This window comes from Macaca thibetana, chromosome 6, assembly GCF_024542745.1.
Source record: "Macaca thibetana thibetana isolate TM-01 chromosome 6, ASM2454274v1, whole genome shotgun sequence".
Taxonomy (NCBI): domain Eukaryota; kingdom Metazoa; phylum Chordata; class Mammalia; order Primates; family Cercopithecidae; genus Macaca; species Macaca thibetana.
In genome coordinates this window covers 49,934,652-49,952,911 of record NC_065583.1, presented here as the reverse complement: position 1 = coordinate 49,952,911, position 18,260 = coordinate 49,934,652, and the positions used below count along the sequence as shown (strand labels likewise).

General features: G+C 37.3%; 1 protein-coding gene across 3 annotated transcripts in view; it reads right to left on the bottom strand.

Moving 5' to 3' along the window:
• Positions 1-18,260, bottom strand: part of FNIP1 (folliculin interacting protein 1) — a 159,202-nt gene that overhangs the window by 88,530 nt on the left and 52,412 nt on the right. For 2 of the 3 annotated variants that reach the window (XM_050792741.1, XM_050792743.1), the window contains exon 2: positions 9,601-9,727. In XM_050792741.1, coding sequence (XP_050648698.1) covers positions 9,601-9,727 — 127 coding nt within the window. Of the gene's footprint in view, positions 1-6,863; positions 7,015-9,600; positions 9,728-18,260 lie in introns of those variants that run through there. The other variant, XM_050792742.1, reaches the window with a different exon arrangement.

Below are 18,260 nucleotides of genomic sequence, written 5' to 3'. Positions count from 1 at the left end.
AAAAAAAAAAAGCAAACAAACAAAAACAAAACAACCCTTAACGTTCTTACAAGTTATCGAGGATCCCAAGAGTCTTTTGTGTATATGGGTTATAATTATCAGTATTTTCCCATATTAGAAATTAAAACTGAGACCATTTAAAAAATACTTATTCATTCATTTAAATATAATAACAAACCCAAGTAAACGTAAGTAACATTGTTATAAAAAAAATTACCTATTTTTCTGGGGAGAAATGTAGGGATGAAAGAAATGCAAATGAGACTTTTAGATTTAACTATACATAAATACATGTTTATTCTATTGAAATGAGAATATAGTCATGTAATATTTAAATTTTTAATAAGAAAATGAACTTAAGACCAGATGAATGTGCAATCCAGTGTGGAAGAAAAATGTATTTCTTTTTTTTATTCTTCTTTCTCTTTTTCCTCCCCAACATCTTTCACTGCTCACAACTGCCAAAGTTACAATCCACCAACATCTGTGATATTCCTAAAAGTATTCCATTGCTTTATCACAGTTACCAGTATGTCCATTCTTCCATTTAACAAACCTCAGGCAGGTTTTTAGAACAAATAATCTGACTAAAGTCAAATTTACTGAAGACTGATTGTTTTCTAGTTACCAACATCACCAAAAGCATCATTTTGCATGTAGTAGTCTCCAATTATCTCTAACCAAAAATTTAAAGTAAAAATAATAAAAGCTTTAGAACTAGATATGAGTTCAAAATCTGGTTCCTTGAGCAAGTTAACTGACCTCTCTAAACCTTAATTTGTTATTTGTTTAATGGGAAGAAAAACCCTACCTAACAACACTTAAGGGAATGTGTGTGTGTGTGTGTATATATATTTTTTACATACACACATATATAATACATATTATACATAATAGTTATAGTATCCTAGCTATCCCCACAGAGCTGGGTCTACAGGCGTATGCCACCACATCCAGCTAATTTTACTTTTTGTAGAAACAAGGTCTCATCATGTTGCCCAGGCTGGTGTCAAACTCCTGGGCTAAAGTAATCCTCCCACCTTGGCCTCCCAAAGTGCTGGGATTACAGGTGTGAGCCACTGCATTCAACCTAGATATAACTGTTATTAGAAAACAGTTAAAATGAGGGGCTAACATAATTGAAGTCAGGGACTTCACTAGATATTTCCATGTATGTTTCAACACTTGATAAAAGTATGGGTATTTTTACTATGGGTCTCCTTCACATCTTAATAACCTTATTACTTATTGATCACCAACAAAATGCCAGGCCTTAATGTACATTTTCTCTAATACTGAGCATAGTAGATATTATTAACCCTATTTTACAGATGAGAAACGTGACGCTCAAACAGGTTAAATAACTTCACCAAGGTTACAAGAGCTAGTAAATCTGTTATCTAAACCCAGTTGGCTTGACTTATCCACTATCACAAACCACCATTTCATCAGTCAACAAAAGTATTTAAGTACTATGTGTTCTAAGCCAGGGGGTGGCTGCAGACCAGTACCAGTCCATGGCCTGTTAGGAACCAGGCCACATGGCTGGTGGTGAGCAGTGGGCAAGTGAGCATTACCGCCTGCACTCCACCTCCTGTCACATCAGCCTCAGCATTAGATCCTCATAGGAGTTCGAATCCTATTCTGAATTGTGCACACGAGGGATCTCTCTCTAAAGAGATATAACAAATAAATGCAATGCAAGATTCTCAACTGGATCCTTTTGTTCTCCAGGATGTTATGTGGACAACTTGTCAAGTTTTAATGGGATCTGAGGTTATAATATATCAAAGATTTCCTGAATTTTTGCTGTATTGTCATTACGTAGAAGAATGTTCATGTTTTTAGGAAATACACATTGAAATATTCAACGTTGATGGGTTATCAAGTAGGCAGTTTACTCTCATTCCATTCAGAAAAGCAAAAGTTCTCTGTATTGAACTTGCAACTTATTTGTGATTGTTTCAAAAAGTTAATACAAATTATAACCTAGTTATAGAAAGACAGTTGTGTTTTTCAGTAACATTTATAACTTTTTTTGCATAATTTGAAGGTATTTGTTTTTGTGGGTTAAAGTTTGGCATCACTTATCTGAGATAACAAAGTAAATAATACGAAACTGAACACTTTTTCCTACAATTCCTGCTTATAGAAGTCCTGTGCTTACATGAGGGATTGTTGTTGACTGCGCCTTGTCCCCCCATTATAGGACCATCTGCCACTGTAGTTGTTGCTGTTTGGTTTCAGAAAAGCCACGACTTCTAGATGGGAGGGAGTAGAGAAACAGCTGAGGAACTGATGGGAGAATAGTATGTGTGTGTATGTGCATCCTTTTGTACACACTTTTAGGCATGTTTTTATGCTTTAGTCCTAGAACAGAAGTATGCCCCTTTTCTTCCTCTAGCAAACTGCCTTTTGTTTCAGAGATTGGACATACATGGTTACCTCAGCCTGGAATGTCTTTCCAGCTCTCTCAAGTGCTTCCTCTTTCACCTTAACTCTTATGCACTTTTCCCCCATAGTGTAAGCTTAAAAGTTCACTTTCTTATCTCCCTAGACTAAATGAAGTCCTTTCATGGTAATTCACTAAAACATTGTCATCCTTTAACCTCTTCGTCTGTAAATTGGAATAATGATAGTACTCTTCTGTTTTACATAATTTACTCTTTACAGTCAGTGCTAACGTAAGTTAGCTGCTGCTATCATTACTTTTATTAGACATACTTGAAATACACATTTCATTACACATATTTGTGTAATTATCTGTTAAATGTTTCTTTCTGCTGTCAGATTGTTAGTTCTATGAGGAAAAGAACTATGTCTTTTTTTATTCACCTGTATTCCCTAGTGCTCAACAGCGGTTGCCAACCTTTTTGGCACCAGGCACCAGTTTCATGCAAGACAATTTTTCTGCAGACTGGGGTAGCATAGTGGGGGTATGGTTTCAGGATGAAACTGTTCCACCTCAGATCATCAGGCATTAGTTTTTGTCGTTAGAAAAGGAAAGACCTGAAATCTCAGTATAGGTTTTTCTGCTGTTATTTTTAAGAGATGAGTTCTCACTATATTGCCCAGGCTGGCCTCAAATTCCTGAGCTCAAGCGATCCTCCCACCTCAGCCTCCTGAGTAGCTGGGACTACAGGCATGTGTCACCATGCCCAGCTTCAATACAGTTTTGATTTTCATTTTCTTTATTATGGATAAGGGAGAGGATCTTATAAATGTAAGATTTTATTAAACGTGTAATAGCAATTTGTATATCAACGCTCTGCTCTTGTCCTTCACTCAATTATCTACTGAGTGGTTCTTGATTTCTAGGAACTCTTTATATTAACAGTTGGCATTTTATATTGTCAAAGTGTTTTCCCAGGTTGCCATTTGTCTTTTAACTTTCCTTATGGTGTTGTTTTGTTTGTTTTATCATGCAAGTTTAAAAAAAAATTGCTGTCAAATTTGTCAATCTTTTAGTTTATGGCTTCTGAATTTTAACTCATAGTTAGAAATATCTTTGCTTGAGACAGAGTCTCACTCTGTTGCCCAGGCTGGAGTGCAGTGGCATGACTGCAATCTTGGCTCACTGTAGCCTCTGCCTCCTGTGATCAAGCAATTACTGTGTCTCGGCCTCCCTAGTAGATGAAACTACAGGCGTGTGCCACCACACCCGGCTAATTATTGTCCTTTTTTTTTTTTAGCAAAGACGGGGTTTCACCATGTTGGCCAAGCTGATCTTGAACTCCTGACCTCATGTGATTCAGCCTTTCAGCCTCCCAAAGTGCTGCCATTACAGGCATAAGCCACTGCATCTGGCCTTTTTTTTTTTTTTTTTTTTTTTAGCAGGCCACGGAGAGGGTCTTGCTTTGTCACTTAGGCTAGAGTGCAGTAGTGTGATCCTGACTCATTGCAACCTCCACTTCCTGGACTCAAGCAATTCTTCTGCCTCAGTCTCCCAGTAGCTGGGACTACAGACACTCAGCACCACACCCAGCTAATTTTTATGTTTTTTGTAGAGACGGGGTCTTCCTATGTTGGCCAGACTGGTCTCAAACACCTGGCCTCAAGTGATTCACCCATCTTGGCCTCCCAAAGTGCTGGGTTTACAGGCATCAGTCACTACACCCAGCCTAGAATACCTTTTCCACTGCACAGATATATAAGAACTCCCTCATTTTTTCTTTTGTAATGTTATAGTTCTATATTTTTATATTTAAATGTTTGATATACTTGATTTCATCCTGATGTACACTGTAAGATATGAATCTAAATTAAGGCTGGGCACAGTGACTCATACTTGAGCCCAAGACTTTGAGGCCAGACTGGATAAAACAGCAAGACCCCATCTCTAAAATAATAATAATAGTAAGTAGTAATAATGTGAGTCCAAATTAATCTTTCTTCCACATGGCTAATTGTCTCAACACCATTTAAGACGATGCCTTAATCATATACCAAAATTCCTGCATGTATTTGGATGTATTTCTGATCCTCCATTTTGTTCCATTAGTCTATTGCCTATTTATGTGTCAATAACACACTGTCTTAAATACTGAGACTGTAAAGTATATTTTCAAATGTGATAGGACTGGCTCATCCTCACTGCCCTTCTTTTTCAGAGTTTTCCAACCAATCATTGCTAATTTTTTTCCATCTGAACTTTAGAATCCACTATTTAGTTCCAGACACTACCCCCACCCCAAACACAAAAATAAGGATAACACTGTTTCTGTGACAGCATTATTTTACAAAGCACTTTGGACAACTTTATAACATTGACTACTGCCACAGAATATGTTTTGTCTTTCCATTTGTGAAGGTATGCTCTTACGTCCCTTAAGAAGAATTTTTTTTTTTGAGATGCAGTCTCGCTCTGTCGCCCAGGCTGGAGTGCAGCGGCGCGATCTTGGCTCACTACAAGCTCCGCCTCCCAGTATCACGCCATTCTCCTGCCTCAGCCTCCTGAGTAGCTGGGACTAGAGGCGTCTGCCAACACGCCCGGCTAATTTTTTGTATTTTTAGTAGAGACAGGGTTTCGCCGTGTTAGCCAGGATGGTCTCAATCTCCTGACCTTGTGATCCGCCTGCCTCGGCCTCCCAAAGTGCTGGGATTACAGGCGTGAGGCACCATGCCCAGCCTAAGAAGACTTTTAAAGTTCTAAACTTACAGATTTTGTTAAGTTTACGCATAGGCAACTTTGTCATTATAGCTATTTTAAATGAATGTTTCACTTTTATGTGTTCAAACTGGAAGCTATTTGCATATATTGAGCTTACTGATTTCTGTATATTAACTTAAATCCAATTATCTAACCAAATACTATGTGCAAATTTGATATCATAAATAAGACTCAACTATTCAGTTAGCACTGTATGATACTTCAGAGTGTTTCCCATATCTTAAAATCTATATTCACCTTTCCAAAGTTGCCTGAATTTACTGATGTACAACTTTATTCTTGTTTATAATCAGTGAAAGCTGATACATGTGAATGGTCATATAACCTCACTGGGAACTCATGAAATAGCATTGCACTGTTGCTGACATAAAAACAATGTCTAGGATAAGGAAAATAGCGTGATAAAATCACAACGGATCCATTTGGCTATGTTAGTGCTCATATCGAAACCACATCTCAATATTTTTTTCTAACATGGGAAGGTTCTTCTGTCAGAAGTGTTTCAACCAGAGCAACTCCATCTTGAATAGGTGTTGGGTAAAATGAGGCTCAGACCAACTGGGCTGCATTCCCAGATGGTTAAAGCATTCTAAGTCACAGGAGGAGATAGGAGGTTGGCACAAGATATAGGTCACAAAGACCTTGATGATGAAAAAGGCTGCAGTAAAGAAGCTGGCTAAAATGCACCAAAACCAAGATGGCGACAAGAGTGACCTCTGGTCGTCCTTACTACTACACTCCCACCAGTGCCATGACAGTTTACAAATGCCACTGGAAATGTCAGTAAATTACCCTATATGGTGTAAAAAATGGGAGGCACGAATAATTCACCCCTTGTTTAGCACACAATCAAGAAATAACCATAAAAATCCACCATCAGCAGGCCTCAGGGCTGGTCTGCCTATGGAGTTGCCATTCTTTATTCCTTTACTTTCTTAATAAACTTGCTTTCACTTTACAGACTTGCCCTGAATTATTTCTTGCTCAAGATCCAAGAACTCTCTTTTGGGGTCTGGATCCGGACCCCTTTCCAGTAACACTTCTTTAAGATCACTACACATATTCACTTTAATTGGGTTTTATAGTTCAACAGTCATTTTTCATAAAATATAATAGATCTGAAAAAACGAGTTGTGAGAAAGCTATACACTTGATTAACAATTTTATTTCAACTTACATAAGACACTATTTGAGCATGCAAAGTACTCTGGTTTCTGAAACATAATCAAAGCATTTATGTAGTTCACTTTGTATAGAATTTAAAATGAAATAAAATACATAGCTTCCTAATTTTCTCCCAAAACCCATTAAATATACTCTACATACACAATGTCTGTGTTGCATGGAAATACAAAAATGATCTGCTTATGTTCATAAACTGCTGTTATAGTCTTCATTGACAATTCTTTGGTTCAACCAAAAGCAGAAATGGATCAATATTCCACTGTGAAATATTATCTTCTCTCCCACTCCAGATAAAAGGTACTAAAAGTGAGTTATGATAATCTATAATCTTTACAAGGAAAACTGCCATGTGTCTTACACATTTAAAAGGACTTCAATAAGTATTTTTACAGTGACTATTTTTTAATGCTGAAATAGCTTCAAAGTAAACAATCAATAGGATTTTGATTTAACTAAATATACTCAAACACATTGGGTGGGCCCAAATATTACTATCTTCTACTCCTACCTGGCAACTTTCGAATGACACTTTTTCAAAAATAATCTTAAAATTCAGATTCAGGCTGATAACAAACTGTCCCAAGCAGCCTGAAGAGGGAGGACTGTTTGATCCCAGGAATTCAAGTCCAGGCTGGGCAACATAGCAGGACAGACGGATGCTGTTTCCAAATGAGAAAATGTTTTAATTTCTTTTTTGATAAAGGGAACAGAGTAAAACAATTTTGTAAGCTTCACATTCTAAAGCTTGACTTTCTGTTTATAACTCATGGTGACATCATATTCTCATTTTTTTAAAAAGAATGTTTTCAGTAAAAGTTTTGGTAAATAGGCCGGGCAAGGTGGCTCACGCTGGTAATCCCAGCACTTTATGAGGCCAAAGCAGGCGGAGAGCTTGAGCCTAGAAGTTCGAGACCAGTCTGGCCAACATGGCGAAACCCCATTTCTACTAAAAATATAAAAATTACCCAGGCGTGGTGTGCACACCTGTAATCTCAGCTACTCGCAAGGCTGAGGCATGAGAATTGCTTGAGCCTGGGAGGCAGAGGTTGCAGTGAGCTGAGACTACCACTGCACTCCAGCCTGGGCGACAGAGCAAGACCCTGTCTCAAGAAAACAAACAACAACAACAACAACAACAACAAAAATCCCTGTCTCAAAAAAATAAAAAGCTTTGGTATACTGAATGGTCAAAATAGTATTTGTAGTCCTTATTCTCTCTTGTAAATTGTTTTAAACTAAGGAAAGTTTTTTAAAACTAAGAAAGAAGAACATGAGAAGTAACTTCAACATTTACCATAGCAAAATAGAATATTGTACAAATACAGCAAAGCTGAATAATTTACTTTCATCCAGCAAACTGCTAATGCTTAAACATAACGTCATTATTATGTATGAACCCAAATTATAATGTAGAAAGTTTAAAAAAATTTACAACACAATGTCCTTCTTTCCATATATAGAACCCAGGACAAACAATGAGTATTTCAATATGTACGGTAGTGTTCAAAAGGAAGACATAAAATCTTCAGGAAGTATTTACAGGATTTTGAAAATAAACTTCCTAACAGTAATTACAACTGATCAAAATATGTCCTAAGTACTTACCACATGTAAGGCAGTGTGCAGTGTAGGAAATAAAGGTGAGTAACAGGACAATTTTTTATTTTAAGATTTTTTTTTCCCAGTCTAGTAACAAATACACATACAAATACAGCTATTATATAGAAGACTATGAATGTGAGTAACAAACTATGAGAATTCTGATGGAGGAGAAAATAAATTTACCTAGAGAAAATCAGAAAGGATTCATAAAGTTGTCATAAAATAAACCCTGAAGGAGGATAAATTTTCAACTAAGGGAGATAGTATACAGGATAAAGGCATAATAAAATAAATGAGACCGGAAGTAGTCAACAATGTTTGATTTCTAGACACTGATAAATTTCTAGAAAACTTTGATAATAAAAAGAAGAGTAGACTTATAGGCAAATTTCAGAAAGTTGAGTAATAACTGGATAGTTTGAGAAGAGAGTCAATATATTACTACTGAGACACCAAGAGACAGAGAAGACCAAGGAGAGACCAACAGATAGAGAGACTGAGAAGAGACACTCTAGAGAGCCTGAGTGATAGACAAAGGGAAAATGAGAGACACTAATAGACACCAAGAAAGATGACTGAGAGGGACAAAGAGGCCAGGGATGGGAAAAGAGAGAGGACACTGTTATGGACTGAATGCTTGTGTCTCCTCAAAATTCATATGGCGTCCTAACCCAACATATGATATTAGGGAGGTGGGAACTTTAGGAGGTGATTAGGTCATAAGAATGAAGTCCTCATGAATGGGGTTGGTGCCCTTATAAAAAGGACTGTGAAGAGTTCTCTTGCCTTCTTTCCACCATGTAAGGGTAGAGTGAGAAGTCAGCAGTCTGCAACCCAGAAGAGAAGCCTCACAAAAAACCCAAATACGCTAGGAGAAACAAAAGTTTCTTGTTTAAGGCACCCAGTCTACAGTACTTTGTTATAGTAGCCTGAACTAGACAAACACAAACCTGAAGGAAAAAGTAAAAAATATTTTGTTAGTGTTGAGTAAAGAGGCTTTCTGAATGTTTCCAAGCAAAGAGAAAAGCTGAGAGGGAAGAAGGAATACATCAGCAGGAGAGAAATTAATGAGACTAAATGAAGCATCATCCCAGAAAAGGTATGCAAGGAGAGTTCAAAAAACAGCATGAGTCAATTCTTACAGGGCTGTTTAACATAAAAAAGAAAAAGCTGCACAAACACACAATGAATAGCATTAATCAAAATTAAGAGTAAAGGAGAGGTCATATGTTGAAATTCAATAGGATACTATCAAATACAAAAAAAAAAAAAAAAATTCAATAAATGCTTGCCAAAAAAGTAATAAAAAATAATCGAGATAATTAAAAAAAAATCAGCCTCAGCCAAGTTCTGCTGAGCTGTTGTTAGCAATCTAAATACAAATAAGACATGCTTATCGCATTTGTAGTTAGCCTTGGATTTCAACTGTCTGCTTGACCATCTCCAATTCTGTGACTCTTAAGCATCAAACCACTCCTCAGCTATTCAAACTAAAATGTTAGATTCACCAAACATTTCCTTCTCCCTCAGCCCCAACATCCAGTTATTTTCTTCTGTCTCAGTCCCAATTATCCAGTTTGATAATACTGGAATTATCAAAATATTCAACATTAAAAGTCAACCAAATCAATAATGATGCTCACCGATACTGATATGTCCTCATTTTTTCTCTTAACACTGGAGTCAAACAAAACATTTCTCCCTCGTCTTTCACAGTCTTGATATACAATCAGTCGAATCTGGCTTGGATCAAACTCTGGTAAAGGCCAACTTGAAAGAAAAGTAAAGATCCATTAGAGTTACATTAATAAATATTCCATATACATTCTTAGAAATAAACCTATATAATAAAAGCCCAAAATTATCTTATTGTTAAATAATATATAGATCTTTATATAAAATATCACCAGTTCATGGCTGAAAACTTTAAAGTAAAAATAAAGGCAAAACAAAATTATTTTTATTTAAAAATAATAGTAGCAACTATCACTTAGTATATGTATAGTTATCCCATATCATTTTTAAAAGCATTAACTTAATAAATATACATAAGTATATTTAACATAATGAAAATAAGTACTGATTTCATGTGATGGACCAAGATGACATAATAAGGTTAACCCATATTTTTAAGTAGTTTTGTTACTATTTCTCCAATATGGAAATGTGAAAAATGAAATGGCTTTCGTTTAAATAATAGCAAAGGACTCACAAGACAAAAAACAAACAAACAAAAAAGTAGAAAGCAATCAAGTATAGTGAACATTCTCATATGCTGTTGGTATGAATATAAACTGGCACAACTCCTCGGTGCAGTGGCTCACACCTGTAATCCCAGGACTTTGGGAGTCCAAGGTAGGAGGATCAGTTGAGCCCAGGAGTTCAAGACTAACCTGGACAACATAGTGAGACCCCATCTCTACAAAAAGTTAAAAAAATTAGCCGGGCATGGCAGCATGCATCTGTAGTCCTAGCTACTTAAGAGGTTGCAGTGGGAGGATCGCTTGAGCCTGGAAGGTCGGGGCTACAGCAAGCTGTGATCATGCCACTGTACTCCACCCTGGGTGACAGAATGAGACCCTGTCTCAAAAAATAAAAATAAAAATAAATAAATTGGTACAATCTCTTTAGAAAAGTTTTTGAAAAAGTCTATATATATAAAAATGTTTTTTTTTGTGTGTATATATATCTGCATGTGTGTGTATACTTTATTATATACGTGTGTGTATACATATATACACACAAACGAATCCCAGTAAAAATGAAGTTGATACCAGCAATTCCACTCCAGAAAAATTTATCACAATGAATGAATTTCAGCTATAGGCAAAAATGGATAGACCACAAGCAAAAGAAGTCAGACGATGACTCACACACACACACAGATAGCTACTGTATTTTTCTACTTATATATATAGAGGTTAAAAACGGGCAATGTTTGTCTAGGGGTGCATACTTAGTTTTTAAAATATAAAGAAAACAAAGTAAGTAACGACCTCCAGAGTTTGGAGAGTAATTACTTCTAGGAGTAAGGTGGAGGGAAAAGTGTAACCAGAAAAGGGACATAACAGGTGAACTGGGGCAATGACAACGTTCTGCTTTGACCAGATAGTGCTGACATGGATCTTTACAGTATGTATTTAAACAGTACATCACATTTGTTTTATGTACTTTTATATATCCATTACATTCCACAATTTAAAAGATTAATGGGGTGGATGAGGTAGGGAAGAAGGGAAAGAGAAAACAAACCAAATGACAAATATCCGGTGAACTGAACACAATACAAATCACAGGACAGCTGCTAAGAAATGGGAGAACTGACATGCCAGGAGCTGTTTCTTATTAGTTACAACAGGATATTCATTTTTCATAATTTCAACTTTCATACTCAGGAGTTACATCCATATATCTCATGATGCTGAGGTTTGGGGTACAATTGATGCTGTCACCCAGAGAGTGAGCACAGAACCCAACCATTACGTTTTTCAACTCTTGCCCTTCTCCCTCCTGCCTTGCTCTACTAGTCCTCAGTATCTATTGTTGCCATCCTTATGTCCAGGAGTATCCACTGTTTAGCTCCCACTTATAACTGAGAACATGTGCTATTTGATTTTCTGTTCCTGCATTAATTGACTCAGGATAACGGCCTCCAGCTGCCTCCGTGTTGCTGCAAAGGACAGGATTTCATTCTTTTTTATGGCTGTGTAGCATTCCATAGTACATATGTACCACATTTTCTCTTTTTTTTTAGTCAATTGTTGAGTCAATTTACTTAATAAAATATTATTTAGTCAATTACTGTAGTAGGAAGAAAGAGTAAAACCACAAAATACGAAAAAAGTTTAAGACAATGAAATGGGTCACTATATTCTCTTGCATTTATAACTATTCAGATGAATAACGAAGGAACAAAATATCATTTAGTCAATTTTTGAGAAAAATACCTGATTTTATGTTCTAAGGCATTTTGTAAAATAAGAAAATGATTATGCTAACTAGATATAAGCCTTGAAAATGAATACAGACATTTACTGATTAAGATATAGACTAGTTAGACCAGTTATCTAATTAACTTGGAACAAACAATGTTAGGACAGTAAATAGTAAAATTTCACAAGGGTCTCTGTATGAGTGAAACTGCTCCTTTAGGGTTTACCTTTTTAACAGGGGAACTAAAATATGAATCAGTTTTTTGTCTTTTATATTTAATTTTTTTTATACTTTATGTTCTAGGGTACATGAGCACAACGTGCAGGTTTGTTACATATGTATACATGTGCCGTGTTGGTGTGCTGCATCCATTAACTCGTCATTTACATTAGGTATATCTCCTAATGCTATCCCTCTCCCCTCCCCCCACCCCACAACAGGCCCTGGTGTGTGATGTTCCCCTTCCTGAGTCCAAGTGCTCTCGTTGTTCAATTCCCACCTATGAGTGACAACATGCGGTGTTTGGTTTTCTGTCCTTGTGATAGTTTGCTGAGAATGATGGTTTCCAGCTGCATCCACGTCCCTACAAAGGACATGAACTCATCCTTTTTTATGGTTGCATAGTATTCCATGGTGTATATGTGCCATATTTTCTTAATCCAGTCTATGATTGATGGACATTTGGGTTGGTTCCAAGTCTTTGCTATTGTGAATAGTGTCACAATAAACATACGTGTGCATGTGTCTTTATAGCAGCATGATTTATACTCCTTTGGGTATACACCCAGTAATGGGATCACCAGGTCAAATGGTATTTCTAGTTCTAGATCCTTGAGGAATTGCCACAGTCTTCCACAATGGTTGAACTAGTTTACAGTCCCACCAACAGTGTAAAAGTGTTCCTATTTCTCCACATTCTCTCCAGCACCTGTTGTTTCCTGACTTTTTAATGATCGCCATTCTAACTCCCGTGAGATGGTATCTCATTGTGGTTTTGATTTGCATTTCTCTGATGGTGAGTGATGATGAGCATTTTTTCATGTGTCTGTTGGCTGCATAAATGTCTTCTTTTGAGAAGCGTCTGTTCATATCCTTTGCCCACTTTTTGATGGGGTTCGTTTTTTCTTGTAAATTTGTTTGAGTTCTTTGTAGTTCTGGATCCTAGCCCTTTGTCAGATGAGCAGATTGCAAAAATTTCTCCCATTCTGTAGGCTGCCTGTTCACTCTGATGGTAGTTTCTTTTGCTGTGCAGAAGCTCTTTAGTTTAATTAGATCCCACCTGTCAATTGTGGCTTTTGTTGCCATTGCTTTTGGTGTTTTAGGCATGAAGTCCTTGCCCATGCCTATGTCCTGAATGGTATTGCCTAGCTTTTCTTCTAGGGTTTTTATGGTTTTGGGTCTAACATTTAAGTCTCTAATCCATCTTGAATTAGTTTTTGTATAAGGTGTAAGGAAGAAATCCAGTTTCAGCTTTGTACTTAAGGGTAGACAGTTTTCCCAGCACCATTTATTAAATAGGAAATCCTTTCCCCATTTCTTGTTTTTGTCAGATGTGTCAAAGATCAGATGGTTGCAGATGTGTGGTATTATTTCTGAGGGCTCTGTTCTGTTCCATTGGTGTATATCTCTGTTTTGGTACCAGTACCATGCTGTTTTGGTTAATGTAGCCTTGTAGTATAGTTTGAAGTCAGGTAGCGTGATGCCTCCAGCTTTGCTCTTTTGGCTTAGGATTGTCTTGGCAATGCGGGCTCTTTTTTGGTTCCATATGAACTTTAGTTTTTTCCAATTCTGTGAAGAAAGTCATTGGTAGCTTAATGGGGATGGCACTGAATCTATAAATTACCTTGGGCAGTATGGCCATTTTCACTATATTGATTCTTCCTATCCATGAGCATGGAATGTTCTTCCATTTGTGCGTGTCCTCTTTTATTTCATTGAGCAGCGGTTTGTAGTTCTCCTTGAAGAGGTCCTTCATATCCCTTGTAAGTTGGATTCCTAGGTATTTTATTCTCTTTGAAGCAATTGTGCATAGTATTCCATAGTACATATGTACCACATTTTCTTTATCCAATCCACCACTGATGGGACCCTAGGTTGATTCCATGCCTTTGCTATTGTGAACAATGCTGCAATGAACATACAAGTGCATGTGTCTTTTTGGTAAACTTGTTTTCTTTTATATACTCAGTAATGAGATCGCGGAGTCAAATGGTAGTTCTCTTTCAAAGTTGCTTGACAAATCTTCAAACTGCTTTCCACAGTGGCTAAACTACTTTACATTCCCATCAATGGTGTATAAGCATTCCCTTTGCCCCACAGCCTCACCAGCACCTGTTATTTTTTGACTTTTTAATAACAGCCAATCTGACTGGTGTGAGATGGTATCTCATTGTGGTTTTGATTTGTCTTTCTCTGATGATTAGTGATGATGAGCATTTTTTCATGTTTTTTTGGCAGCTTGCATGTCTTCTTTTGAGAAGTGTCTGTTCATAGCTTTGCTCACTTTTTATAGGGGTTGTTTTTGCTTGTTAAATTGTTTAAATTCCTTATAGATTGTGTATATTAGACTTTTGTCAGAGGTACAGTTTGTGAATATTTTTGGCCATTGTGTGGGTTGTCCACCAGGCACAATTCTTCACTTCCTTAAGAGAGCCTTAACCCTAACTCTGTCAACGTATGTGAAACTATGTATAACTGGCAACATAAAACATCTTCATCCCAAATTCTTGACAGAAAATATAATTCTAGTTTTCTTCTGTCTAATCAGCAAATGTCTGTGTGGTAGTAAATGATAAAGACCTACCTAGACATCCAGGCTAAAGCAGAGACTCCTCCTTAAACCACAATGACTTGCATCACACTCAACTGTTTCTACTAAATTGTGCTTTCACACTATGAAAAGGAAACTGTAAAGGAACAGACTGACAAAGGATGAAAATAGGGAAAGGGGTCTCATGGAAACCAATGAAAAAGAATATTTTAGAAAATAAAAAGAAATACCATGGCATGAACAGGTTTACATGTATGTTGATGACAGAATCTGAGGTCAAGGAGAAACACAACGCCTCTGAGGAAGTAAAGAACAGGATATAGAGCACAAGTGAAAGGATTAGCTCAAAGAAAATAACTCTCACACTAGGATGGAAAGAAGGGAGATAAAGATGTACATGGGTGCACAAAGATTTGTAGATATGAAGGTAAGGTGCGGAGGGAATCCATAGCTAAGAGATCCATTTTCCTTGTCAAGCAGGTGAATGGAAGTAAGGGAAAGGTGGTAAGATGTGGGGATAGTAGAGAGTAAAAAAGATAATAGCAGTTGTTGGGAAATAAAATACAGTCATACGTTCTGGTCAACAACAAACTATATATACGATGGTGGTCTCACAAGATTATAATGCAGTTCAAAAACTCCCATTGCCTAGTAACACTGTAGCTGTCATCACAATGTAGCACAAAATATTGTTTTGTGGTGATGCTCATGTAAACAAACCTATTGCACTGCCAGTCATATGAAGGTATTATAGATACAATTATGTAAATACACAATACTTGATAACAAAAGACTACGTTGGCTGGGTGCAGCGGCTCACGCCTGTAACCCCAGCACTTTGGGAGGCCGAGGCAGGCAGATTATAAAGTCAGGAGATGGAGACCATCCTGGCTAACATGGTGAAATCCCGTCTCTACTAAAAAGTACAAAAAGAAAAAAAATTAGCCAGGCATGGTGGCATGCACCTGTAGTCCCAGCTACTCGGGAGGCTGAGGCAGGAGAATCGCTTGAACCCAGGAAGCAGAGGTTGCAGTGAGCCAAGACTGTGCCACTGCACTCCAGCCTGGGCAACAGACTGAAAAAAAAAAAAAAGACTATGTTACTGGTTTATGAATTTACTACACTTTTTGTCATTATTTTAAAGTGTACTCCTATTTACAAAAAAATTAACTGTGAAACAGCCTCAGGCAGATCCTCCAAGAGGTATTCCAGAAAAGGGCATTATTAGCATAAGAGCTGACAGCTCCATGTGTATTACTGCCTCTAAAGACCTTACAGTGGGACAAGATGTGGAGATGGAAGATAGTGATACTGATAATCCTGACTCTATGTAGGCCTAGATTAATGGTGTGTTTGTGTCTCAGTTATTAACAAAAAGCTTAAAAATTTTTAACTGAAAAAAGCTTATAGAGTAAGGACATAAAGAAAGAAAATATGTTTGTACAGCTGTACAATGTGTGTCTTAAGCAAAGTGTTACTACACAACAGTTCAACAGTTCAAAAGATTTTAAAATTATGAAGTTTATAAGTAAAAAAGTTACAATAAGCTAAGGTTAATTTTATTATTGAAGAAAAACATTTTTTAATAAATTTAATGTAGTCTAAGTATACAGTGCTTATTTATAAAATCTACAGTAGTGTACAATAATGTCCTAGGTTTTTCACGGTCACTGACTACTCACTCACTGATTCACCCAGTAACTTCCAGTCTCACAAGATCCATTCACGCTAAGTGCCCTAAATAGGTGTACCACTTTTTATCTTTTTTTTTTTTTTTTTGGAGATGCAGTCTCAGTCTGTCGCCCAGGCTGGAGTGCAGTGGTGCAATTTCGGCTCACTACAACTTCCGCTTCCTGGGTTCAAGTGAATCTCCTGCCTCAGCCTCCCCAGTAGCCAGGTTTACAGGCGTGTGCCATCATGCCATCACGCCTGGCTAATTTTTATATTTTTAGTAGACATGTGGTTCCACCATGTTGGTCAGGCTGGTCTCAAACTCCTGACCTCAGGTGATCTGCCTGCCTCAACCTCCAAAAGTGCTGGGATTACAGGTGTGAGGCACTGTGCCCGACCGACTTTTTATCTTTTAAACCATATTTTTGCTGTACCTTTTCTATGTTTGGATATGTTTAGATACACAAATACTTACCATTTTGTTACAACTGTTTACAGTGTTCAGCACAGCAATATGCTGTACAAGTTTGTAGCCTAAGAGCAAAAGGCTATTACCATACAGCCTAGGTGTGTAGCCAACTATACCATCCATCTAGGTGTGTGTTACACTCTGTGATGTTTGCACAACAACAAAATTGCTAAAAATGCATTCCTCAGAACAGAGCCCCATCATTCACTAGTGCATGAGTGTATGTTGAATACAAAACATAAGATTTCCAGGCAACGCTGTACATCTACATAATGTTGAAGACTACGACCTAGGACGATGTACTGGCTGCAAACTACAGTTAGGTTATTTTCTCCAGTAGGACCTAATGGGCTTGAATTTGGATCAGACCATGCCAAGGTAAGGGTTTTGACAGGTATACGGAACAAAAGAAAAGAAAGGCTATGGAAATGGAGTAGAAGACTGACAAGAATACAGCTGAATTGATCTAAGCTAGTTAGGGAACACAGTGATGGAACAAGGATAACAGAAGAAAATGGAGGCAGTAGGGTCAAAGAGATGAAAAAAACGCAAAGGAGAGTGCAAGACAGACAGTACAAGGAATAGGAGGCTATAATTCACAGGGCAGGATCCTAGAATTTAAGATATTAGAGGTAGAATAGTTCATTTATTCATTAAATACAGATATGTAACTACTATGTGTCAAGCAGTGGTTAGGGCAAGACAAGAAAGAACCTGCTCTGGAAGAAAGATACAACAGTAGTTAAGCAAAGAAATAAATTAACATGATAATTTCAGGTAAGTCAACAAACTATGATAGAAGGTGGTAGTGAGAGAATGGTTTGTGTTGGGGGGAGGTATATTCTTTCTTTTTGGTTTTTGTTTTGTTTTGTTTTGTTTTTGACACAGAGTCTCGTTCTGTCTCCCAGGCTGGGTGCAGTAGCATGATCTCGGCTTACTGCAACTTCTGTCTCCTGAGCTTGAGAGATTCTTCTGCCCCAGCCTCCCAATTAGCTGAAATTACAAGTATGTGCCACCACACCCAGTTAATTTTTATATTTTTAGTAGAGATAGGTTTTGCCATGTTGGTCAGGCTGGTCTCAAACTACTGGCCTCAAGTAATCTGCTGGGATTACAGGCAGCACGAGCTACCACACCTGGCCAGTATATTTATTTTTTAAAAGGTGCCTAATATGGACAAAATTTTCTGGAAAAAATAAAAAGCTGGGCTTCGTTAGATATGAGGTCTTCTAATAGACCTTATATATAAGCAGTGATGCCATCTCATTTAGCCAAACTCCTTTGGTCTCCCAAACACCCAAAGAATAAAATCCAAGTTCCTTTTCTTAGATGTAAAGCTCTTCATGGGCTGGCCCAGATCTGCTTTTCCGGACTCCTTTCATGTTACCCATAATTATCATCATACTGATCTTCTCAAAGGTGCCAAGATATATCAAGTCCATGCCTTTGTACAAGCCATG